The 25,643-nt window shown below is 38.3% G+C and overlaps 1 protein-coding gene across 1 annotated transcript in view; it reads right to left on the bottom strand.

Moving 5' to 3' along the window:
• Positions 1–25,643, bottom strand: part of LOC145991720 (uncharacterized) — a 110,096-nt gene that overhangs the window by 23,969 nt on the left and 60,484 nt on the right. Inside the window, exons 10-14 of the mRNA XM_083127777.1 lie at positions 11,988–12,208; positions 8,744–8,992; positions 7,240–7,385; positions 6,091–6,200; positions 2,957–3,149 (exon numbers count right to left, since the gene is read on the bottom strand). Of these exons, the coding sequence (XP_082983903.1) occupies positions 2,957–3,149; positions 6,091–6,200; positions 7,240–7,385; positions 8,744–8,992; positions 11,988–12,208 (919 nt within the window). The remainder of the gene's footprint in view (positions 1–2,956; positions 3,150–6,090; positions 6,201–7,239; positions 7,386–8,743; positions 8,993–11,987; positions 12,209–25,643) is intronic.

The following is a 25,643-nucleotide window of genomic DNA, read 5'->3' as shown; positions in this document are numbered from 1 at the left end:
CTACATGTATTTTGCTCATAAACTTGAAGGCTAAATTTACAGAATAAAAAGAACAGCTACAACATTCCTTCATCTGATTTACAGAAAGGCTAATCGGGACTGGACCCACAGTTTAAAGTGGGATTCAAATCACAATGTGCCTTCACCGGGTATGGAACCCGGGACCCCTTCATTACAAGGCGACGACGCTACATCTGTACCATCGGAGAGTACCCTCATAGAACAAAGTTTCCTCCTACGACGATTATACAGAACTTAGTGCCCTTCCCTCATTTGAAATTATTCTATATCAGCCTCAGTATTTCTTTATTCCAATCCAAGGAATAGTATTCTCCTTAAATAAGAAAGAAAGGAATAAAAAAAAAGCATTGGAAATAATCTTCAAACGGACGTAAAAAAATCCTACCCAACCACCTGTAGAATGCCTGGGGGAAACAACAAGAATTTTCTCAACAAAGACATATCCGAAATTTCCATAACATTCTAATAATTTCGCAACCCGTGCAAATAATCATGTGGTAAAATCTTGTCGTGGTTCCCTGTAAACACTAAAATTACCAAATTACTTCTTTCCATATTTCCCGTATTTTCTCCTCCTCTTTAGCTTTCAGCTGTTCGGAGTGGGATAATGCAAGATTATTTGTCCCTAATTATCTCCTTCTCTTAGTCTTCCTAATATCTTGGACTCCTTCATAACTTTCCCAACAACTCCTTATCAATTTGTGCTGCCATGTTTCCTACAATGTTTTTCCTACTTCCTAATAACAATCACTTCTGTACACCCTTTGATGTAAAAAATAAATAATAAAAATAAACCATATCGGTCGGTCCGTTTATCTTTCTAACCTATAGAGCTGAGACTATTTTTACAAGATAAACCTCGGACGCAGACATTCCACGATCTTTTGGCCCCTCCTTCCACCTTCTCTACCTGCCATTTTACTTGATGTTATTCAGAATTGTATTAGTATCTGGAGTACTATCGTAACATAAAGTTATTAACCTGGAATAAATTGAAAAACAAAAATGGGGAGTAATGCTGTGTTTTGAAAAAGTATTGAAAATAAGTTTAGATTTTCATTCATTACTCTCTCTAGAATAGTCTTCTTTTGACTTAATACACGCTTATCAACGTTTCTAATTGAAATATTTTATTCCAAGCAAACAAGTATTTGCAACTGATTAAAAATTTTGCTTTTATTTTTTCGAGACATTCGAGACGAGACGAGACTTTTCAAAAGCCGTCCCGTCCCGTCTCGTGTCTCGTCTCGAAATCGAGACGAGAAAGGCATTCCGTCTCGTCCCGTCTCGAATTTCAAAATGCTTGTCCCGTCTCGTGTCTCGTCTCGAAAACGAAACGAGACGGGACATGTCCCGTCCCGTGAGCAACACTAATTCCAGTCTATAGAGAATAAAGGCCCTCAAGTTACTTCTCTTCCTGACGACATGTAAAACTCACCTGGACGTTAACACAAACTTCCTTATATTGAAGACTTTGTACTTACTGGAACCTAACTATCTTCACCACCTGGGAAGCAAGAGTGGGTTGCCCACCTCTTGAATGGTCTTACCCACCCAAATAACCTACATGACACATTTTCAGAATCGTTGTATAGAGCAAGAATTACACAATAGAGAGTGATAAGGAGTGAAAGAATGAGAGGCAGGAATAGAAAGCGAAACAGGATAAAAGAGAAGCGTGACACAGAGGAAGACAAGAATAAATAAATCGATTTAGCAAGAAAGAAAGAAAACAAAGAAGATCAGAGAAAGGTTAATATTAACAAGTGAAAATTATATTAAAGAGGAAATAAAAAGTAGACTTTATTCAGGAAATGCATGTTACTTCTCTCTTCAAAAACTTTTGTCTTCTCGTTTAATATCTAAGAAACTAAAAGTTAAAATATACAAAACAGTAATTTTGCCTGTAGTATTATATGGGTGTGAAACTTGGTACCTTACATTGAAAGAGGAACATAAATTGAGAGTATTTGAAAATAAGATCCTTAGGAAAATATTTGGTCCTAAAAGGGATGAGGAGACAGGTGAGTGGAGAAGGTTACATAATTTAGAACTACATAATTTGTATTCATGTCCAGATATTATTAGAATAATTAAATCAAGAAGACTTAGGTGGGCAGGCCATGTGGCACGAATGGGAGAGGAAAGTGGAGTTTACAGGACTCTTGTTTGGAAACCTGATGGTAAGAGACCACTAGGACGGCCAAGACGAAGATGGAGGGACAACGTTGAGATGGACCTAAAGGAAATCGGTAGGGATGGAAAAGAGTATCTTGCTCAGGATAGGGACAGATGGAAGGCCTGTGTTGTTGCAGCCATGAACCTTCGGGTTTAAGAAGGCTAGAGAGTTAGTTAGTTAGTTAGATCAGAGAAAGATAGAGAAGTGGATGTCGAGAGAAAATGAGTTTGTATAGAATGATGGGAAGCGAGATATGGATATAAGAAGAAACAGAGCCAAATATAGAAAGACAGAAAGAGCAAATGGATATATAATGAAAGAAAGAGATATAGAGAGAGAAATTGGAAGAAAGAACTGAATATAGAAAATGAGAGAGAGAGAGAGAGAGAGAGAGAGAGTGTGTGTGTGTGTGTGTGTGTGTGAGAGAGAGAGAGAGAGAGAGAGAGAGTGTAACCATGCCAAACAAAAATATGAGCGAGCGCACCTGAAAGTATATCGGCCATCCTCGAGCCAATCGGGATGAAATTATCTGATAACGTCACTGCAGCAAACACATATACTTTTGTTAAATATTTGACATTGTGAACTTGTTGACTCTGACAAGAGTAAAACTATTGAAGCGTGGTCTGTTTTACGATGGAGTAAGAGCATAAGACAACGGTTAATGAAGTCTAACTTAAACTTCCTGTAAAATTATGGAATACTGATTACAATTAAATTTATTGCAGACGTACAGAATCGTGATGCATAACGAACCTTGTGGTCCCAACATGCCACGCGGCGGCTATCATCCCCTTGACGGCCACGTCCACTGGAACATAATCGGCAATCGTGTCCAGATTTCCATAAATGGACCTCATTATGCCTTTCCCGTTCGCCACCATCAAGCCTATAGGACCGTTGAGGTTATCCATCCAGCCAGGAAAAGGGTCCTTCAATGTTGGTATGACTGAAAACAACAATACAATATTGACACTACACAAAGGAAAAAGTTAGTTTGGTATGACAAAACATAGTTTCTTAAATCAAACATTTGTTTAATTAGACCACAAAGATCAAAAACAAATAGTTGTTACCCAAAACCTTTATTCATTTATTAATTTTTCACTAGTACCAAATTGAGGCACATGGCATAGTAGTTCGAATCCCACTTTAAACACTAGGTCCAGTCCCGATTAGCCAAGGGTACTTAAAACAACAATTAAAACAAACAAATAAACCAGAACCAATTTTATTCAATAAATATTCACCACAACCAAATTATTTAAGCAATTGTTCACCAGAAACAAATTCTTTAAGTAATTGTTCAATAGAACCAAATTCTTTCATTAATTGATCACCAGAACCAAATTCTTTAAGCAATTGAGGAATAAAAGTAGTAAACGTTGTAAGTGCCAAAAGCGAAAGTGTTGGGAAATCGCATCGTTCCGCACATCGGCCCGTAAGAACGTGCACACTAGTGACCTCTTTACACGCCATTGGAACTACTTAGAGGGCTACCAGCCACATTTCACGTTTACCACGTTATAAAGCATGGCACATTTCACAGTTTAACGTGGAAAACGGTGTTTGAATTATTGTGGCACTTACAGCGTTTACCAATTTTAGTCTTCAATTGTTCACCAGAACAAAATTCTTTAAGTAGTTGTTCACCTGAACCAAATCTCTTTCAGTAATTGTTCACCAGAACCAAATTCTTTAAGTAATTGTTCACCAGAACCAAGCTTCTTTAGTAATTGTTCATCAGAACCAAGCTCCTTTAGTAATTGTTCATCAGAATCAAATTCATTTAGTAATTGTTCACATGTACCGCATAATTTTAGTAACCGTGCACTTTCAGTTTGAGTTTTGGTTATAAATTCACTTTATGCACAGGAAGGCTAATCGTGGCTGTTGTGCCTCCACCTGGTATCGAACCCAGGATTCCTTGATTACAAGGTGACCATGTTACCACTGCACCATCGAGGAGGCCCAGTGCACTTTAATTTAGTTACCAAATGTATAGCAAAGTTCCCGATTTTTGTTTGTGGTTTCAAAACAATCAAACATGTTTTGTTAATTAAGAATACATTTTTTAATTAATTAAAATAAATTTAATGCGTGATTCAATTATAGAAAACTACCAATTGGATTTCACATTATAAAACTTGAAATAGGCCAAAGAAGACATTTTAATGATTTCGTGAGCCACTACAAATTATTTCAGTGATGTTGGTAAGTTGATTTAACTAATGCCACTTATTTATACAATGTAGTTAATGACGACAGGAGATGAGAAGCGTCGTGTATGTTAGACAGAGTGCAATTAATACTCACACACGTCCGTTCGTCTTGGTATAACAAACATTACGAGGATTCACATTAACCAATATTTAATACTCAAGTTACACTCTCTATTCAAGATGTCTGAACTTCCATTTTTCATATATAATCGGTTTTCCAAACATATGAATGTTGCTAAAAATGTATGACATGTTAACAATTGAAAGATTTACCAATACTTAAAAAGACAACAGAAGAAATCTTGAGAAGAGATTTTTAACTTTCTTATAGATACCATCTGAGCATTTGTCTACATGTAGTAGGGATATGCATGATAAAACCTCCGTCACCACTCCATCACAATGACGGGGAGGGGAAGCAGGATATGTACTACCAGTAAATTCCATGCAAACAAATGCATATTTTGGCTAAAAGAGCATTTATCTAGTGGTCCGCTGGAGGACGGTAGGGTGGATCTCCACCACCAAAAATTCATGGCTCGAGTTCGGTCCTGAGTGTTCCTTTGTAAGTGTTCTCATTAATTTTATATAGCCGCAGTAGTCTAGTCTAGTCCATGTCAACCACTGTGACGGAGTAGTGAGCACCTCGCGCTACGACGCCAGGGTCTCGGGTTCGAATCCCCTTTCGGACATGGATGCATGTGTTCGTCTGTTTTGAATGAAAAGTGAATTTAGATAAATTGATATTAGTTTGATGTGTAAGGAAGGCTGCCGCTTACAGATCTTCCTTTTCTTACAAAAAAAAAGTCGGTAGGGTGTCTGATTGCCACGCAGGAGACCTAGGTTCGATTCCCGGAGCGGTGATAAAGTGGCTCCTGGTTCTGGCTTACCCAGCTTCAAGTCAATGAGTACCTGGGGGTGAAGGCGGCCAGAGCGTGATGCTGATCACATCACTTCAAAATGGCAGAAATCGAGAAATCCTCACGTTGCTATATGCACAGGGAACTTTACTTTTACCTATCATGATTACGCAATAAGTGTAGAAGAGACATACAGTTTTGATAAAATACAAATTTCATGTGTCCAATGGCGTCTCGAGGGAATTTAATTTTGATCAGCGACATTTTCAGGTGGACATTGCTTTAGTTGTCATGGGATTCCTTCTCTTTCTCCTTCTTTTTTCCCTATTCATGTTCTTTGACTCCCCTTCTGCATTCTTTCCTTAACTTCCTCTTTGTTTTCTTTCACCTTCCCGTTCTCTCCCTCTCTTCTCCCTTTATTTCACTCTTTCTCACTTTCTCTCTCTCACTTCCCTTACATTCTTTTCCTTTTCTTTCTACTATTTATTTCACCCTCCTCCCGTTATTTTCCACATTTCCCTGTTTTTCTTATTCTATTTTTATCCCATCCCATCCCATCCCTCTCTTTTCCTTATTTACTCTTTGTTTGTTTCCTTCTCACAAAGTCATCCTTCTCCTAACTCTTCTCTTTCATTTCTCTTCTCTGTAGGAAGGGGCCAGAGCCTGCCCGCACGTGCCTGAACAGGTTGTTACTTTTCTTCCTGTGTCACAAAGTTATCAGATTTAGCTGCATCTTTACACTTCAAAATCGCTCTTCAACTGCTACCAAAGTCGTTTTAAACCCATGCAAACTGAGATGATGGCTTACCTATAGAAGGCCTGAAAATGACGGCAGGCAGGGGCCCACTATGGTCATTTACTATATGCTCCGCCAGAGATTTCGAGAAAGCATACGTGTTCGGAAGATTCCCCAGAAACCTGAAAGATAAAAGGAATTAAAAGATGAAAGAAATACACTTCGAAAAGATTAACTACAAGCATCAAATAAGGAATGTACTGGATTACATTTCAATGTAAACTTCCACTTTATAAAAATACATGCATTATTTTATTATTTTTATTTTATTGTTGTAAATTGAGGATTTAATGCACAAGCCTTATCTTTCACTTATACAATCATGGTTCTAATAAAATGTATCAGTATAAGAATTATTTACTTAAATATAGGATGCAATACATTATTTTAAAGCGTGTAGTTCGGTAAGGAATGCACTTGAATATAAAATATATCTTTATATATTAATATGTTAATTAATATATTTAATATAATATATTTATTAATTTAATATAGTAATTTAATATTTAATATAATTAATAGAAAATATTTGGACAAAAAGAGATGAATCAAAACGGGTGGGGAAGGTTTCATAATACTGAACTGCGTTATCTGTATTTATCCCTTGATATTACTAAAGACCACTTCTGTGGACAGGACTTGTGGCAAGCATGAGAAAGAAAAGAAAAACTTATACGTAGGATCCTTATTGGTAAACTTAGTAGCACGTAACTTCTAGGAAGACTAAATCAAGGATATTGCAATGGAGCTGAAACAGGGTCAGGTGGAAGGCTTTTGTTGTAAACCTTCGGGTTTAGGAATGCCAAAGTTCTAATATATCACTTGGCTAAACAAAGTCCAATACAAATCCCTTGATGTGACTTGAATTTTTCAGTATTCTGTAATGTGTTGAGAAAATCTACCAAAATCTACAAATAATAATTGGACATCTACAACCACTACTTCCTTGATTCCATTACAGATAAAAATGGCCGAATGACTTTTTGGCGCCAATCAAACTGCTTCCATATTTCCTCAGCAGCATCAAATAGTTAGATTGGATGCCAAATACGTAAATCAAGATTTATTTTGTAAAATCTAAACTCTTTGGAAAATGACAAATCTCAAGAAAATGAATCTTCACATCTTTTGATATAATATTTCCAGTTTTTTATGACTTACTTTGGTGTCATGTCTTCTAAAACACTGTCGCTTTCTCTCTCGACGAAATCGATCACTTCTTTGTAGTTGCCATGAGGTGGGTAAACGACCTCTTCAATCACGCAACGGTCGGTGTTGCAGTATGTAGTGGACACATGGACGAAAGCCTGGAATGGGTATTTATAAGTATACATGGAAATCTGATATCTTAAACATCATAGTGACTGAAACACAACTGATTCGTATTCCCGCCAATATATCTGCAAGCAGTGAGCACACCAATGCAATAGCCCAATCAGACAGCTTCCCGCCACTCACGTGCGCACTCTTGCGTCAAACATTTTGGCGGGAGAAAAGCAGGAGTTTATCTGGTGCAGTCATGGACATCCAAGATTTTTAAAGTTCAAGTCCTGATTCGAACGCCAGTTCAGTATCTTTGACCTGGATGAAGCAGACCGGAAGGATATCTGGTTTGGAGAAGCGCTGTTGTCACATTTACCTGCAGTGTTTAGACATCCAACACGAACTGCGACGACGTTGCACTCCCAAAATCACATTGTATACATATATATTATATAGAATAAAAAAAATACAATAACACAACCTAGAAAAGATAACCGCGACCTCACGTTATGAAATCTCTAAAGAAACTGGATTGGCAACATCTCGTTTACTCCACGTGGACTAGGAACTGTCAGTTCCTAAAATGGGTCGCTATTGGTGGGAAAGGTCTGAGAGGAGGATATACTGAGCTCCACGTAGACTTGACTAATGGATGTCAGAGGGAAATTGATCTTTCGGAATTTTCCTTGAAGTAAAGTGGCGTTCGAATTATGGCCAGGGAGAAGCAAGTAAGGTAATTATCTCCAAAAGATGGGCAAATGAGTCAGATTTTTCAACTTAATAGTGATGTTTCCTTATAAACCTCTACTTTAGTTTTAAGTTATCATGTTCCTATAAAACCTTTGTAACAATTAACAGAAATTACTACAACTAAAATTATATATGCAAAATATTGGTTGAAATTCATTTCCAGTGGGAGGCCGTCACCCCCTTGCCCCCATTCAGGACGTCCATGGGTGGACTAGCGCTCAGTGACGACGCCAGGAGAAGGGAAAAGGGCCCATACAATCCTGGTCAACAGCTCTGTCACCATACGGATCCCAAAAACAAAACTAAAAAAGTATAGTGCTTTCTTAAACATCTACTCATTTTTAATGGTATATGTATAAGACTGAATGTTCAATCACATATATTTTACCATTTCTGCTGTGATGACAGGAAGCTCCTCCGCAACTGAATTGAATTAATTAAATTTAGTGTAATTAAATAAATAAAATTCCAACGAGAATTAAAACAACAATAATTCAGTAATGTCTTTTATATGATCAAATTATGTAACCGATAAATAAATGGAGGGTGTCTCTTTTTGGATTTTAAAAATTCTGTTGACAGTTTCAACTCTTCCAATTACACTTTTTTAGCACTGACTTTGAACCAGGATATCTTGAACCATCATACTCACAACAAGGTTCGTCATCCCGAGAGCAATCTTCACAGCCTCCCTGGTGGCTCTGGCATTGACGAGGACGGCGTGCTTCAAAGAGTCGTCGAACTTCACGGAGGCCGCGCAGTCGAAGACCACTGACACCTCCTCACTGAGGGTCTTGTGGTCGTGACAGCTGATCCCAAGACCGAGCAGGGAGACGTCGCCGTTCACTGGGATCAGCTTCCTGAAGACCTCTGGCCTGTCCTCCCTCAGGATGTCGAATAGCTGTCGAAACGGAGGGACCGTTATTTTATTTTGTACTTTTTGATATTCATAGTGCTGAACAACATATGTTTTATGGTTACAGCAGAACATAAAATACAGTTTATGTTAGTTAACATGGAAAATAACACTAGGGAACAAATTAAACTTTTTTTCTTTCGTCCACAGCAAAATTACCTGACTTCTATGGAACGGGAGGGCTGATTTCGAAAATGACCATAAAAATGCTCTAACATGCAACGTTTAGTTGTTAAAGGTATATTTCAGTATTTATAGAAATGTATACAAATTAATGTACAGTGCCATAAAACAGACATCAATTAAATGAACGGTGACACAGTTGAACAATCAAATTAACAGTGAACTATTTATCAAAATTCATAATCTAAGTATAGAAAAGTAAATGTTCAAAAAATGAATTCATATCATAATTGGGAAGATGTCAAAAATGCCTCTGTTTTAATGACTGTCTCGTTTGAAAAATTACCATGAATGGGTCCCTGCAAACGGAATTCCATTTCAGAAATGTCCTGATAGAACTGTTCTCCCTGTACATCTCCCACGTTCCGTGGACGTATGTCGAGATGAGAAGGGGAAGATACATCTCTATTAACTATACGGCAACAAATTTGTTTGTAACACCTCAGAGGCTTCCACGATGGCGCAGTGGTAGCGTCGTCGCCTTGTAATCAAGGGATCCCGGGTTCGATACCCGGTGGAGGCACATAGTGGTTCCGGATCCTACTTTAAACTGTAGGTCCAGTCCCGATTAGCCTTACTGAGCATAAAGTGGACTTAAAACACCCAATCAATTTCTTTGTAACACCTCAGTAGCTCTGACACTAGAAATTTATTGTTATCTTATTTTCTATTTGTCAGAAAGCCACTCACCATTGCTTTGAATGAAAGCCAAGCAGCTAACTCGAAAGTTTGCAGCTTCGATTCAAACATTTCTTATTTCAGGTCATACAAAATTGTTTCCTTTAATTTTGATGTCAGATTAGGAAAAATCATTGAAAGTAAAGAAACCCACTTCCGTCTTTTTCCAAGGCATTCACCAAGTTTTCGTTAACCCAAAGTTTAATGTGTAGAGGAGGAAGAAGAATCTTCTTTGCGTCTACCAGCGGCACTACTTCACATTTCTTTATCCAGGTAAATCCTTTCCCCAATATTTAACAACATAATGATTGTCTGCTTCACTATTCTATAGACACATAAAGCGGCAATTTTTCAAAAACCCTCCTAGTAATCCTGTAAGCAATGCGATAACCTTAATATCGACACAGATTACCCATCCATATTCATTATAACGTATAGCTCTTAAGAGAGCTGATATCGTTTCGGATGTTTTCTTGAAACCCACATCATGAAGTAAAGTAATTAATCATATAACATTGCTGTTGTGAAGCAATACAGCTTTCAAACTTAATTTTGAAGAGTTAATTAATAAAATCTACATACAAAACTCTAAAAATCTCTACATTTGTTTGCGGAAACGAAAAAAAGAAAGATAAAAACATTCTACAGTATATTGAATACGTATGAAAGAATAATTTGGAAAACTTTACGCAATGTTTCTCCTAGTAAGTCACCGGAAATGAAATACTGAAGTTTTGTATGTTTATTGATCAATCTTGTCATTTTTTGCCTCCGTACTATGCCCTGGAGGTAACTTTAGGTAGTAAAGGTGGCTGATCACATCAGCTCCAAAATAGCTGAAATCGTCAATGTGTGGAGCCCTACTGTGCCTTCATGTTACTGTGCAATAGACATGGGAAATTTTAACTTTTACGATTAGGTTTTTCAGGGCAAAATAATTTACCTTATTTTAAAATGTTCGTGTAATTCGTGTAATTTACTCAAAAATTGAAATTATGAAAAATTGTTGCGTGTTGGAGAATTTTGAGGGTCATTTTCGCATTCTGCACCCCAAATTTCTATTCCCTAGTGTACTGTAGAAAAAACAAAAAAGTAATATTACATTAATTTACTATAGTTAAAACAAAAAAATACAGATTTATAGAAATAGCTATAAAATAAGTTGCAAACCATGTTCCATCATACAGAGTGTCCAAGTAGTTTCGGTACTTCTACATTATATTACATACTTTGAAGCAAATCTCTCGATAAATTGATCCCTGTAACTGGATCAATATAACATACTTGCAAACTTTAAGTTAGTACATCGTTTTCTCCTTCGTAGCCACTCCTGTACTCACACACACGTCACTAGCCGTTCCTAGAAATGTAACTAATGTTCACTCACATTAGCCATGGCTCAAGAAATGCCACACGAATTGGAGCAAGCGTCCCATGTGAACCTCAGAGCAGGGATACCAACCACGAAGACGAATCGTTCCCAAAGTGACCGATATCAGCTAAATTTCAACACGGTCTAAACACGATATATGCAAGTGGAGGTACGGGGACTTTTCGGACATACTGTACTTGTTCCATCATGAATTTCATCTTATCACCATTTTATAGGTCATCGCCTTTAGTCGAACGAGAAAGAAACAAGTCCGAGTCTGCTGCCACGCGCGTGTCAGGAGTGAGAATAAGCGTCAAATTTGCTCCTGCCACGTAATTCGTCTGCTGAGAGGATGTTACAAATCTTAAGAACTGATTTGAAATGCAAGTTTATGATTAGTGGGAATGAATGTACAGATAATTTAGAACCTTTTTTTTTAGAAAGCATTTAGCGATATTATTTTAATGCTAACAGAACCTAACCTAACTACGAGAGCATTTAGGTTTATTATTAGAAGACTGCTGAGGGACCTAATCTTAAAACATTTTTGTGAAAGTAATCGCTACAACTTCACAGTATGTGTTACAGACGTAATTGCATACATAGCATGATGGGATCACGATAAAACAAAGACCGAGTCTACTGCAACGCGCATCTTTTTTTGAGGTTCCAGCAGAACAAGAACGTGGCAGCAGACATTAGCAAGAAACAAACACACCAAACAAATCATAAATGTAGAACTCTTACCGGTAGGTTCACCATCTCTTCCAATCTGACTCCAGGGTTTTTCTTCTTCTTGCTGCGGAGAAGAACGTAGATTTTGTTGACCCCAGGGCATGACCTCAGCAGCTTTTCTATCAGCACTTTTCCAACAAACCCAGAGCCTCCGGTTACGAAGACGCTCCTGCCTTGGTAAAACTCCGGAATCCTTAATTTGGTCTGCTGTAGTTGACTCATTTTAGAGCAGACTGAAAACGCATAACACGTCTTACCAACAATAATCTTGTTCCTGAATCGGATATAAGTCTTATGATAACTTTTTGATTCGCTTAAAAGTAAATTTCACTACCATAAAAATATTTCTCGCTCTTGTTGTGGAATTGTGAAAAATCAAGTAGCGTCATTAAGAATAGAAGTTAAAACTTGTAAACATCAAGGTTGAAGCTACCGATTTATTATTATTAGATATTATTATTACCTGCAATCTATCTTTGTTTTTCCCTGCCGGACCCTGTGGCCGAGTGGTTAGCACATCGCGCTGCGACGCCAAGGGTCCCGGGTTCGAATTCCGCTCGGGCTTGGTTGTTTGTGAATGTCCATTCATCAATTTTATCATTTCATCACTCATCCCCATCTTCGCAAATTAGCCAAGAGCCACAATACGCGAAGTAAAATAAAATAAATAAATCAATCAATCCATCTCTTTGTTTTCAAATAAAGATCCTATCTTACATGTTTGAGTCCACTCCGAACTGCTGTGTGATAAAAAAATTTAGTATTTGCCTTTTATTAACCTCATGAAAATGCCGAGAGTACCCGAAGATGCCCGAAATAATACAAGAAGGCATTTGTCTCTAAAAACTAGAAATTTTTAGTTTGATTGATTGATTTGGTTTACTTCGCTTTTCTGTCACGTTTGGCTAATTGCGAAGGTGAGAATGAGAGATGATATGATGAAATTCATGAAGGAACACTCACAAAGAACACCAATGCCCAGGACGTGATTCTAACCCTGGATCCCTGGCGTCTAGCATGTTGTGCAAACCACCACTCCGCCACGGAGGTTCGTCTTGGAAACTTATGGCATGGAAATTCCATAAGCAGCTTTCGCGCGTTTCGGCCTGGCGCACTGTAAACGGCGTTTGGTCCAACATGTCACCTTTCCCGCACAAGCGACCGCTCCACAGTTTCTGTGCCAAACAGAAACGAGTAAAGAGCAATTAGCTGGACCGAAAGGAGTGAATGAAAACCAGAGAAGCAACGCTTACGCCTTGGTACCTCGTACTTTAATTGCATTTTCTAATTAAATTAAGATAGCTCATTTTTGCTGAGTTTTCGTGGAAGTAGTTAGTGTGCTGTGCGTATATTTCTGCATTCCCATGAGCTATATTCGCAGCCTGGTTTTCCCCAACAGAGTAGGTTGACAACAGCGACAACGCGCATAGTTTTTGCTACAAACGTTAACATTCGGTGAGGATGTGAACAGCAACAGCTTAGGGCATTCCCTGTTTCGTGGCAGTTGAACCATTTGATTTCACAAGAAGCAAACGACAGGAATTCTCTTGGCCGACGAGATGTTATGTTAGAAATCTTTTTTTGAAAAGGGTACACGGAGTGGGTTGACAAGATATTGTAAGATTGTTATTATTTGTGTATCTTTAATAAAGAAAACTGTAATTAGTGCTTTGGAATACCTCTGTAATTTTAAGCCATAGTTTCCTGGCTTCGGATTGGTAGTTCTTGATTTGGTGTGTTTCTAATGATTTGCATTGATAAACAAAGCTAATAACCCTATATTGTCCACTATTGTCATCCAAACAGCGTTACTAGTAAAGTATAAAAGTGCACCGCACTACACTAGTGGTGAATTCCGCCGAGAAAACATAATAATTTGGTCCAATTGTCAGTGATATACGACCATTCAAAGTAACACGCTACCACCACACCACCAGACCATTCACGCCAGAGTAACTCTGCACCAGTGTGACTGTTCGCATAGGTATACGTATTTGCAGTGTTTTGTTTGTTCTGGCGTTTTCTGCCGTGTATCATTGTGATCATATCATACCCTGGGTGGGCGAAAAGCGCAACTCAGTAACCTGTTTACTCGTTATTACAAAAGGCCTCCCGGTGGCATAGTGGTAACGGCGTTGCCTTGTAATGAAGGGGTCCCGGGCTCGATACCCTGAGGAGGCACATGGTAGTTCGGATCTCAATTTCAACTGTAGGCCCAGTCCCGATTATCATATCTGTGCAAAAGTGGACTCAAACATCATTGTTAAAGCAGAAAACATGTAGATAGAAAATCAGCGAAGTTGTAAGAATTTGTCTCGCAAGATAGGCATTTTTCTAGATCCTCATGTCTTGATCATACGTGAATGGGCATTCACATCTATTGACATGTAACGAGCAACTAAAGCTACATATTTATAATTGAGTCTCAGGTGTTGTTTTAAGTCCACTTTATGCACGGATAGGCGAATCGAGACTGGACCTACAGTTAAAAGTAGGATCCAAACCACTATTTGCCACCACAGGGTATCGAACACGAGAACCTTTGATTAAAAGGCAACGCCGTTAGCACTACGCCACCGGGAGGCCCTTTATAATAACGACTAAGCATGTTACTAAGCTGCGCTTCATGCCCACCCACGGTGGACATAGCCTAAGTGTTGTTTGTGAGTGTCCCTTCATCAATTTCATCATATTATCACACATCCTCATCTTCGCGGTTAGACAAAAGTGGCAGAAAAGTGAAACAAAATAAACCAAATCAATCAATCAATAAGAGAGTTGGTTGTGTCTCTATCTCGTCTTGATTCACAAACTTCCCTTTAACCACTTTAAACAGAATGCCTGATATTTCATCTTGTAAATGTGTGTAAAATGAAGCTTCGCATCTTTACCGAAACAGGTGTTTACACTGAAAGCCGTTATATTCCGATCACATTTAGGCCTATTATCGTAAATGAATTAACTCTGACTGCTCGATTTGAATTGTGAATGTAGGTGTACAGTGGCGGCGATTGAGTTCCAAAACTGGGGGGGGGGCAGTTTACTTTCCCTTGGTATAAAAAGTGGCAAAGTGGCAAAAAGTGGCCTAATTGCCGCCACTGTAGGTGTAGATGGAACAATGAAAATGAAGAGGGAAACGGTAACAAGTCAAAATTCATCACTATACAAGTGCAAATCATAAATGTGTTGCTATCAGTAGCGTCGATTGGGTGCCAAAACTGGGGATGAGGAGGGGGGAGCAAGGACAATTAGTTCTTCTTAGTAGACATGGCATAGTACGGGGGCAAAAAATAACAAAAAATGGGGGCTTAACTGTAGAGTACTCAGGCAGACGGTAACAGGGAAAGAAAAAGGAGAGAGAGAGACATGGACATAAAAAAGAAAGAAAATAAAAATGAAAGAAATAAAAGGAGAAAGTCCAAATAAACAAGAGAGATATGGAAATAAAAGGAAACAAAGAAAAAAGAAAGGAAAAAGATAAAAGAGAGAGAAAGAAAGAGAGAGAGAGAGATGGGGAAAGAATAAGAAATCAACAGAAAGAAAAGTGAGAGATGAAAATAAAAAGGAAGGAAAAATAGAAAATGAGAAGAAATGGAGAGAGGAGGAGGAAGGTAGTGTAAGAGTGAAAAATAAGAGAGAGAAAGAGTGTGTGAGAATCTTAGAAGTCATTTGTGACTTTGGAGAGGACCACCTGAAAGTACAGGGTGCCCCACAAAAAAAAACACGAAATTTAAAGTTATTTGTATTTTATACGTGTTATTTTGTTGTTTTAATGTTTCACTGTCAAGATTATTTGTAATGTGATGTGTACCAGGTTGTGTATAGAGATGAAATGTGCACCCAAATGTTCCACGACGTAAACAGAGCAATGGACCGGGATGAATGGACGTGGCAACAGGACCGAGCAAAGGCCCATGCAGCCAGGGACACTGTGGTATGGCTCAGAGTCAATACTCCTGACTTTATTGAACCTAGCGACTGGCCGTCAAAAAGTCCAGATCTTAAGGTAATGGATTTTTGCATATTGGGTCTACTGTTACACCAAGTTCAAATACAGAGGAGAGGAATCACAGACATTGACTGCTTAAAAACTGTGTTGACAGAAGATTGGAACAATATTCCGCTTGAAACTATCCAGAAAACCACTGCAAGTTGGTTACACCGTCTACGGCGTTGTGTAACAGCCCATGGGAAGCATTTTGAACATTTGAATTGAATATGGCAAAGTGTAACAAAGGTACAGTCATATTAAATGAGCTCAAAAAAATGTCCTGTTTTCTTTGTGGGGCACCCTGTATATCCTTCAGCCGAGAGCCGACAAAACCAAATTATCAATGTGATAACACTGGTACTCCGACGTTCTGGTTCTACAACTGAAAAATTTCTTCTAAATCTATCACTAAATTTAGTATGGATTTAGATCTTTTCCGCTACTCCGGTTTGGCAACATTGCTACAAAACCCAATCTGTCTAGTGGGAGAGGATTTTGAGACAATCCCTCAGTTATATCGCATCATAGTATGGCCTGCATTAGCCTGAACATCTGTACATCTTCAAATCGTAAGCAAGGTAAGTTCTGCTTGATCATTGTACACGGTAGAAGAAGAAACAAAAAAATACTAGTTCATTTTTCGCTTCTCTGTCAATGACAAAATACTTACCTTTCGTGGAAACCTATCGACACTTCAGCTTACACATCGAAAGTCAAACGCACTCTTTGCACATTCTGCCCAGTCAGAAAATTCTCACCACTTATCTGCAACACGTTGCTGTGTCTACTACGCTGCTTACGTGTGAATTACGCTTCTCCCAACAGATGGAGCTGCTTGTTATTGCACGTAGTAAGCAAATGAAAAAGAGTGAGATTGTTTTGACTGCATCGTTCTTCATTGCATCATTGTTTGGTATTTCCTGTACATAACATGAAGGCACTGGAAGTGTGTGTATGGAAAAACTTTTATACCTTAATGGTGTCACGGTGTCGAGTTCAGCAGATGTTTTATTTATGCAACATATTAGATTGAATTTTTTAAAGTGGATTTTTAAGTTCATCCGTGGTGCTTACCGGGATCAGGGATCAAAACTAGAAAATACTTTTAATAACTAGTGAAAAATAGTTGTTATTAAAGCAATTGAATTCCTAGTGTGACAATATTCACAATTGTCTTGTATACTGAGATGTACAAGTATTTGCCGGCAAATTTGTCCTTCAATTCCATCGTATCATTACTCATCATCATTGTCGCGATTAGCCAAAGATGACCAAAAATGGATTATAAATAATGAAAATAAAATAAAATGAAAAATTTGCTTGGTAATATGTCTGCATCCCAGTCTACATAAGTACTGTAACATTTGCAGTATTGAGATTTTGGTGTGATTTGTTTTAGAGTTGAGTTGGTTGGTTTGAGTTGGTGTTATAAGTCCACTTTATGAGCAGTAAGGCTAATCGGAACTGGACCTACGGTTTAAAGTGGGATCCGAACCACTGTGCCTCCACCGGGTATCGAACCCGGGACCCCTTGATTACAAGGCGATGACGCAACTATAACGATCGGTGAGTGCTGTGAACTCCAAATTAAATCCACAACTCCACGGGAAGCCCTGTATATGATAGGAATCTCTATAGACTAAGCGTTTTGCCTCGTGCGATGGGTAGCTATATTAAATTGGAGCAAGTACATTCCCAAACAATATCAATTTAATTTATACGCTGAAACCGCATCCAATTATTCGCTGAGTTTCAGAGCCGCCCACTGATTGGTAGCGCTGGTTGCAATGACGATAGAACTACAACGACCATATAAGACCAGGCAGATCAAACATAGGGACTCAAATTTATTAGATAATTTATATTTTTCCCACTAAAAATAAATATGATTCACTTCGATCGTTAACTTCAACTGTTAAGCACTGTACCACTATTCATCAGCACACCCTGTACGAAAACTGGATAGCCAGTAAGCTGATTATCAATTATTTCTTATTATGGCTGAGATGAATGTGAGTTCTTTTCAAGATGCCAATTAACCTTTCATTCACCGAATCACATGCATGAAAACAACAATAGCTGACATGCTTGAAACCTGCGTTCCTAAGTATTAATGCCTGAGAATGTCTGTGGACATGCGGAGTTAGCAATATGGAATCCAAATCAAGTGAACATTACTCAATCCCTTTACTGCAATAATGATTTCCCAATGACTAGTGCCAATTGTACCTTCCCCCTCTGAAAAGGAACACTGTCATTAATACATACATAGGGATGTGACGACCTCATCGCCCAGTGACTTGTTCACTGCAGTTAGTCAACCAACAGAGTGAAATAGTCAACATTTTGCTCTGTTGGGATTTACAGAGCAGTCCTGTCATGGCTCTATGAGCGTCCCACAATCGGCAGAAGTGGGGTATGGTTGGTGGACTACAATGTTATCCTCCCAGCTAGATATGAGAGATCTGCTGACCAACGACAGGTGCGGTCCACCACTCATATTGGGGGTTAGGCGTAGAGCTGACAACTCTGCACTGTAAAATGACATGTCAAGAAACAGCAACATGTGGCCATGGATGTTCCCAAGGTAAAATAGTCCCCCATTCGGATCTCCCGGCGGGGACTACTTTGGTAGGTCCCTGGACTAAGGATAAGATCTACATTAGGAATAAGGATATTAAATTAGGCACCTGGAATGTTCTGAGCCTTTACCGGCCTGGGGCATTTCAGTGTACAGTTAATGAGATAGTTAAGTATAAATTAGATGTAGTAGCTGTCCAGGAAGTTAGGTGGCCAGGAGAAGGGAATTGTAAAACTAAAAATTATACTTTTTTATATGGTGATACTGAAAATCATAATTTTGGAACAGGCTTTTCATAAATAATATAATTATCTCGGCTCTGAAAACAGTAGAATTTATTAATGATAGGATATCATATGCAGTTTTACAGGGTAGGTAGTGTAAAATTATTTTAATAAACATGCATGCACCAACGGATGATAATACTAAAGATGATTTTTATGCAGAGTTAGAACAGGTCTTTGATAAATTTTCTCAGTATGATATGAAAATTCTGTTAGGTGACTGTAATGCACAGATTGGCAAAGAAGAGACATTTAAACCCACGATTGGTAAAGAAAGTCTTCATGAATTAAGTAATGATAATGGTATAAGATTGATTACTTTTGCAACCTCAAAGAATTTACTTGTGAAAAGTACCACTTTTAAACATCAAGATATCCATAAATATACCTGGTCTTCTCCAGATGGTAAAACTCATAATCAGATAGATCATATTCTCATTGATAAGAGAAGGCATACTAGTATAATTGACGTTCGTACACATAGAGGTGCTGACTGTGCCAGTGACCATTATTTAGTAATTACTAAATTAAGAGAAAGACTCGCAGTGATAAATCATAAGCAACAAAATCTAAAAGTTATAAAATTTGATACAGGAAAGTTTACTGATGAAAGAATTAAGAAAGATTACCAAATTAAACTGTCAAATAGATTTGATGTTTTGCAGGATTTAAATGATGATGAAAACATAAATGAAACAGACGTAAATAAAATTGGAAGCACATACGTAATGCAATAGAATCAGCAGCTAAAGAAAATATAGGATACCATAAACCAAGAAAAAGTAAGCCATGGTTTGATAATGAATGTCATAATCTAATAGAAATAAGAAATCAGGCTAGACTTAGGTGGTTAAATAACTCTGATGATACAAATCTAAGCAATTATAATAGAATAAAGCGAGAAGTTAACTGCAAGTTTAGAAGTAAAAAAGGAGATTACTTGAAAAGCAAAATTAACGAAATTGAATCAAACAGAAAAAACAAAAATTTCAGAGATTTATATAAACGTGTAAATGAATTTAGAAAGGGGTGGCAACCTAAAGTAAACTTGATAAAAGATAAAGATGGTGATTTTCTAGCTGACCCAAGCAATATTCTAAATAGATGGAAGAACTACTTTAATGACCTTTCAAATGTTCATGTAGGAGATAAATCAGAAGTAAATGAAGTCCACACAGCAGAACCTTTAGTTCCACCACCTAACTTGACTGAAGTTAAAGATGCTATTAAAAGGCTAAAGAATAACAAAGCACCTGGCATTGATATAATACCAGCTGAGTTAATTAAACAAATGTCCATCAGCTATTCATTGATTTAAAAAACATACAGGGTAAGTCAAAATGATGGACCCGATTTCAGACATTTATTCTGTGAAATATAATAAACAAATGTTATTGTGAGACATGTGCTAAGAAAGGTAAACTGTCAAAGTTTTGTTTCAAACAAATCACAAGTGTTCTATGTGAGCACCTCGCGTAACACGGCACACATCAAGCCGATAGTCTATCTCCTGCCAAACCTTGTGTAGCATGTTGCGGTCAATATCAGCAATGGGTGCTGTGATGCGGGCAGGCATGTCATCCAATGTTGTTGGAAGTGGTGGTACGTAAACATGATCCTTGACAAAAACCCACATGAAGAAATCACGTGGGACAAGTCGGGGTAACGAGGTGGCCAATGAAGGAGAGGTTGATCCTTCGGAGATGCACGGCCTATCCAACGTTGTTCCAATGCCCCATTGAGATGGTCCCGAACCCTGCCATGGTAATGCGCAGGGGCACCATCCAATTGGAGAATGAAATCTGTGCTATCCTCTGCAAGCTGTGGAAGGATCCATAGTTGCAGCATATCAAGGAAAACAAGTCCTGTCACAGTACGTTCATGGAAGAAAAAGGGCCCATAAATCTTTTCATGGGAAATGGCACAAAAGGCATTCACTTTGGGAGAATCGCGTTCGTGTTCCACAAATTCATGGGGGTTAGCAGTTCCCCAAATCCTTACGTTGCGTCTATTCACTTTCCCTGAAAGGTGAAAAGTTGCTTCATCACTGTAAATTAACCTCTCAGAGAACCCATCTGTATACATTAATGCGAGGAAATCAACACAGAAGGACGCGCCCAAAGCATAATCAGTGTATTTTAAGGCTTGAACTAGTTGCAAGCGGTAGTATTTCATTTGTAAACGTTTCCGCAGAACCCGCCAGACAGTTTTCTGTGGAAGTTGAAGTTCTCTCGTTGCCCGGTAGGTGGACTTCTGTGGACTCCGCACAAGACATGTGCACACTCGTTCCAGTGTCTCTTCCCCAGTCGACGGATGGCCAGTCGATTTTCGTTTATAGATGCAGCCCGAATCTCTGAAATGTTAATACCACTTACGAATGGCCGGCCTTCCCTATAGGTGGTTCTCTCCGATATTTGGTACGGAAATGCCTTTGCACACTAATCACAGACTTTTTCACATGATAATCAAGCATACAGAAAGATCTCTGTTCTCCAGTCAACGCCATTTTCCTGCTCGCTGCTGACTCCTAGCTGTAGAAAGTGGAAATACTGCGTGGAAACTAAACTTTGAAAGTTAACCTTTCGAAGCGCATGTCTCACAATAACATCTGTTTATTAGATTTCAAAGAATAAATTTCTGTAATCGGGTCCATCATTTTGACTTACCCTATATGATTCGGTCAAAAGAGATAAATTATATAATATATTAGTAGAGTTTGGAATACCTAAGAAGCTTGTTAGTATTATAAAAGTATGCACCAGTGAAACAGAAAGTAAAATTCGTGTGGGTATTAATTTGTCTGACAAATTTACAATTCATGATGGCTTAAAACAAAGGTAAAAAAAAGGTAAAGTGCTTCCCTGTGCATAGCACCACGCCATGAAGGCGTATAGGGGGTGTGGGGGTAACGCCCCACACTATCTTGATCCGGTCGTGAGTGGGGGTGATGTGATCAGCATCACGCCCCTGACCGCCTTTACCCCCTAGGGTTTCCCCCAGGTACCATGTTATTCGACGCTGGGTGGGCGCCGGAGCCGCTTCCATCGTTAGAAAAGTTCCCGGATTTGAACCGGCCGGGGATCGAACCCGGGACCTGTTAAAACAAGGAGATGCATTATCTCCATTGCTCTTTAATTTTGCCTTGTAATATGCTGTTAGGAAGGCAAAAGAAATTAAAGGAGCACTAAAATTAAATGGTGTGACTCAGTTGTTAGCATATGCAGATGATGTAGACTTATTAGGGTATGATATAAATACAATTAAGAATAATGTTAAATATTTTTCAAAACTGCTGAAGAGATAGGTGTGGAAGTTAACAAAGAGAAAACTAAATATATGCTTACAGGCCGAAACCAAGTGTTAGGTAATAATCAAAATCTAATTATTGATAAAAACTCGTTTGAAAAAGTTTCCAAATTCAAATACTTAGGAGTAATATTAAAAAATGAAAATTATATTAAGGAGGAAATAAAAAGTAGGCTTAATTCAGGAAATGCATGTTAAACTTTTGTCTTCTCGTTTAATATCTAAGAAATTAAAGTTAAAATATACAAAACAGTAAATTTGCCTGTAGTATGGGAAAGAGGAACATAAATTGAGAGTAGCTATTTGAAAATAAGATCCTTTGGAAAATGTTTGGACCTAAAAGGGATGAGGAGACAGGTGAGTGGAGAAGGTTACATCATTTAGAACTACATAATTTGTATTCATGTCCAGATATTATTAGAATAATTAAATCAGAAGACTTAGGTGGGCAGGCCATGTGGCACGAATGGGAGGGGAAACCTGATGGTAAGAGACCCGTAGAAAGGCCAAGACGAAGATGGAGGGATAATGTTCAGACGGACCTAAAGGAAATGGGTAGGGATGGAAAAGAGTATATAGATCTCGCTCAAGATAGGGACATATGGAAGGCCTGTGTTGCTGTGCAGCCATGAACCTTCGGGGATAAGAAAGCTGAGAGTTTAGTTAATTAGTTAGTTATAGCAATATATTTAACACTGCGATTTCTTTGTGGTGAAATGTTAACACAACGAAATACAATTAATATATATTTATTTTGCTGAACACCGACAAAGATACATCCAGCTGATCAAGCGATCTTTTTATACTCAATTATTAACGACAGGGTCACATGCCACTTTATTCAGTTAGCATTTTGTGCCCATTGACCCCGATAAACAAACAGTGCAGTTATTTATAGAACTCAGCTGTTCAAGCTAACGTGACGTGACGTCATCCCCTGTTACAATCTATTCGAAGAATTACTGGTGTTCACATGTGAAATTACAATGTAAACACCCCCTAAAACCCTAAAACAAGCAGTTTGTAGGTGACTTGTATTATCATGAGTTTATCTTTCAATAAAAATTTGATCGATTACGGTAACATTTTGGCAACGTAAATGTCAATCATTCACTTTTTGTGATGCAGTTACATACTATCATTCGTCACTTACCCTATGCTCAAACATATAACATTACCCTTACTACATGTTCAAGAGAAGCTCGGAGTTCACTGAATAAGAACATCAAAGAATATTTACAATAATTGATATGTACATCTCAGTTTTTTCACCGATTGCTTATACTCGCCAAGATGGCTGCCTGGCGCGCTCCCTTCCCCACCCAAATTAACTATGGTACGCGTCGACGAAAATGGCCAAAATTCGATGCACAGGAATGCTAGCTTTTATAATTAGATGCAAGTAGATTCCGCGGTATCACGACCTCATATAGAAGCTCATAATAGCCAGAGAAAATTTTTAAATATCTGTCCATGCTATATATTGCGCGCATAAATTCTTGGCAAAACATGTTACACAGTCCTTTGTGTTTCATTGGATCCAATCAAATTCCATCGCAATCCTTTGTGCGTTGGGATGATCACCGATATGTTTGATCGGCGAAAACTCAATCCACCTCCATGTCTCCTTTCCTCACGAACAAATCCTTGAATCGCTCATTTTACCTGCTCCTCAGGAAACGAATCCGTTCTTAGGTTCCCTGATGAAGTTCAATCTTTCGTGCACAGTTGCATCCAAAACCCAATTTAAGTTTGTCTTCTTCACAAAACAGATTATTCGACCATTGCATTGCTTTTATGATAAATCATTTACATAAATTAAAGAGAAAACAGCCATTGTTCTCTTTGTAGACACCAGGTCAGCCGAGAACACGTATTGTTTGCGAACTGTTCCATTGATCAGCTGATTCATCCGTCCTGTACGCTGCTGTGACCAGGTGTACAAACATTGATGTGAATAGCCCACAAATATCTATAACAAGTGTGGCAGTTATAATACAATTTACTCATTATAAACATGAATTAACATATTGGACCGAATGAATACATATAAACAAGAAACTCCTATGACAACATATGTCATAGTTGGCGCCCAACAAGTGGCTGGACCCAACAATATACACCTACTGGTAGAATTCTACTAGATACGACAGATCTCTTATAATACACAACCATAAAGGAAAAACCACTACATACACATGAAATTCACAATTATGAATCATCACCAATTATATACAACATTTTTTCATTATCTTTCACTGCTTGGTGATAACAAGAATCTTCCCAGAGAGACAAAAGTCCAAATCGCACCAGTCACCCTGTGCTTGAACACTTCCGCTAATGCTGACTCCTGACTAAAACCAACAATTGCATGCTATCCAGGTGAAAGGTTATGCCCACTTGATCACGCAACCGCAAAAGTCAACTCGACATATTGCCTCCGAAACTCAGCGTCATAAAGGATAGATCAGTTTATTTTGCACGGGTCTTAACGATTTGGCCTGATATCTTTAATGATATCAATTTCCATGACCGTCACATTTGTACAAATCTCCATCAGTATTCTCTTTATAATCTAATGGAAGGCACTTCCAACCCATTACCCAGTACGCGCCGGAGCATCAGTCTAGAAATGAAGAAGATTAACATAAAAGGAAGAACCAACATGAACTATTTGCAGTCAAGAATCGCAAAGTGAGGGAGGGGCACTTATGTTCCGGTCCGCCGCGAAATTGCACCGACTTGGCAAACTTACCCGCCGCAGGCACTAACTCAATTGACACACGAGAAATTAATCTCCCTATGCTTAACGACCCTCAACTTCGTTTCGAACCCCGACATTGGAATTTTCTTGCCCATTGGAACTCAACAGTTTCAGTAACGATTCTTCTGCCCCATCCAGATTCATGTCTAGTATTTTATTTACCCAAAATTTTAATTTGTCAATGGAACACTGCCATAATTTACAATTCTCAATTGATTGATTACACTGGTCAACAGCCAAAATGCGACATGAGTGATATATACAATTTCTAGTCAATATTGGTCCCCTAAATACGAAACTGTCATTAAAAATCGCAATTGACTAATTATAATTGAGTTATAGGGCATTGTTGATTTGGAGAAGTTCCCTATATATATGGTATTGCATAGTTGTAAGAAGTAAATGTTGAGTTTTTCTTTTCTTATTTATCTTTATTTACTTGTTGTAAGGAAAGGGGGAACTGTTCAAGACCAGCCACAAAACCTCTTTATTCATTATTTTGTGAGGTTTTCTTTGCAGACGTGATTGTGGCTTTAGAAAACTAGGTTGAGTGTGTGCATTTATCGAAGATCGTGTTTGCGTATTACGTGATCCGTTTATGGTAAGGTTGGCATTTAATTAAACTGCTGAGTGATTTGGCAAAAAATGCCACTTAAATGCATTAACAATGCTAACAATTTCTGTTATGTTTGTGGTCAAATTGTGTTTTCTGGACAGCGAAGAAATATTACCCCTGCTATAC

This window comes from Lepisma saccharinum, chromosome 8 (assembly GCF_977018435.1).
Source record: "Lepisma saccharinum chromosome 8, izLepSacc3.1, whole genome shotgun sequence".
NCBI classification, from domain to species: Eukaryota; Metazoa; Arthropoda; class Insecta; order Zygentoma; family Lepismatidae; genus Lepisma; species Lepisma saccharinum.
This window is presented reverse-complemented; position numbering and strand designations above follow the sequence as displayed.